At 47.2% G+C, this 1,370-nt stretch overlaps 1 protein-coding gene across 1 annotated transcript; it reads left to right on the plus strand.

The window, feature by feature from the left end:
• The first annotated feature begins 200 nt into the window (after nucleotides 1–200).
• LOC114899904 (olfactory receptor 2A2-like) lies at nucleotides 201–1,140 on the plus strand. Its single transcript, XM_029231062.1, is given in 2 exon segments — nucleotides 201–799; nucleotides 801–1,140. Coding segments are annotated over 2 exon segments (939 nt in total).
• Nucleotides 1,141–1,370: the final 230 nt, after the last annotated feature.

Raw genomic sequence — 1,370 nt, forward strand, 5'->3', positions numbered from 1 at the left:
AAAAACCCTGAGAGATGAGTAGTATTAGTCACATTTTACAGATGAGAAGATTGAGGCTCAGAGAGTTAAGTCACTGGTTCAGGGCAGTAGGTGAGTAGTGGGTCCAGAATTAAAGTCCCCGCCTGTCTGCCTCCAGTTCTTACTAGGCTATCATATTTTAGATGACATTGAAATGAATGTGATTCTCTTATAGGCCCACCATGCGGATGCCTCCAGGGCAGAACCAAAGCTGGGTTTCTGAATTTATCCTGCTTGGCTTCTCCAGTGACCCCACGACCAACAGGATCCTCTTCATTGCCTTCTTTCTCCTTTATCTGAGCTCAGTCCTTGGCAATGGGCTCATCATCACCCTGATATGCCTGGACATGCATCTCCACACTCCCATGTACTTCTTCCTCTGTATCCTCTCCCTGCTGGATATGGGCTCTGTCACCACCACCATGCCCCAGATGTTGGCGCATCTTCTTGCTCAATCTCAGACCATCTCCTTTGCTGGCTGTTGGCTACAAATGTATATGTTTGGTGCTCTGGGCCTGACCGAGTCCATTTTCTTTGTAGTCATGGCTTATGACCGATATGTGGCCATCTGCTACCCTCCGCGTTATGCTGTCATCCTTAGCTGGGATCTGTGCACACGGCTGTCAGCTGGGACCTGGGCCTGTGGTTTCTTCTTCTCTGTGATCCATACATTTTTCACTATGAGGCTGCCATACTGTGGGCCCAACATGGTCAACCACTACTTCTGTGAGGGTCCCTCAGTACGAAGCTTGGCTTGCATGGATACCAACCTCATTTATATTGGTCATCAGTGTCTTCATGGTTGTTGCCCCACTCTCCCTCATTGTGGCTTCCTACATCCGTATTGCCCAGGCCATTCTCAAGATCAAGTCCATGCAGCCCCGCTGCAAGGCTTTCTCTATTTGTGCTTCCCACCTGACTGTGGTCACATTCTTCTATGCTCCAGCCACCTACATCTATATAAGGCCCAATTCAAGATATTCCCCTGAGCAAGACAAGCAGATCTCACTCTTTTATAATGTCTTCACTGTCCTGCTTAACCCTGTGGTCTACATTTTGAGGAGCGAGGACATTAAGAGGGCTTTTCTCAAAGTGATGCAGAGGAGTAGATTAGCCTGGTGAACTGGAAGACAGGAGGGGCCTGGGGTGGAGGGGCCTGTGGTAGATTGTCCAATGTTGAGGGACAGCATATATAACATATGAAACAAATATCATGCATTTGAACCAACATAGAACTTGGTCAATGGAACAAATGTGGTACATGAAACCAAACATGGTTGTCTTGATCAACTTGCTACATTTTGGTTGAGAAACAACCCCATAATCTCAGTGGCTTACAACAGTAAAAGTTC

This window comes from Monodon monoceros, unplaced genomic scaffold, assembly GCF_005190385.1.
Source record: "Monodon monoceros isolate NGI ecotype Baffin Bay Population unplaced genomic scaffold, NGI_Narwhal_1 Super_Scaffold_18, whole genome shotgun sequence".
Lineage (NCBI taxonomy): Eukaryota > Metazoa > Chordata > Mammalia > Artiodactyla > Monodontidae > Monodon > Monodon monoceros.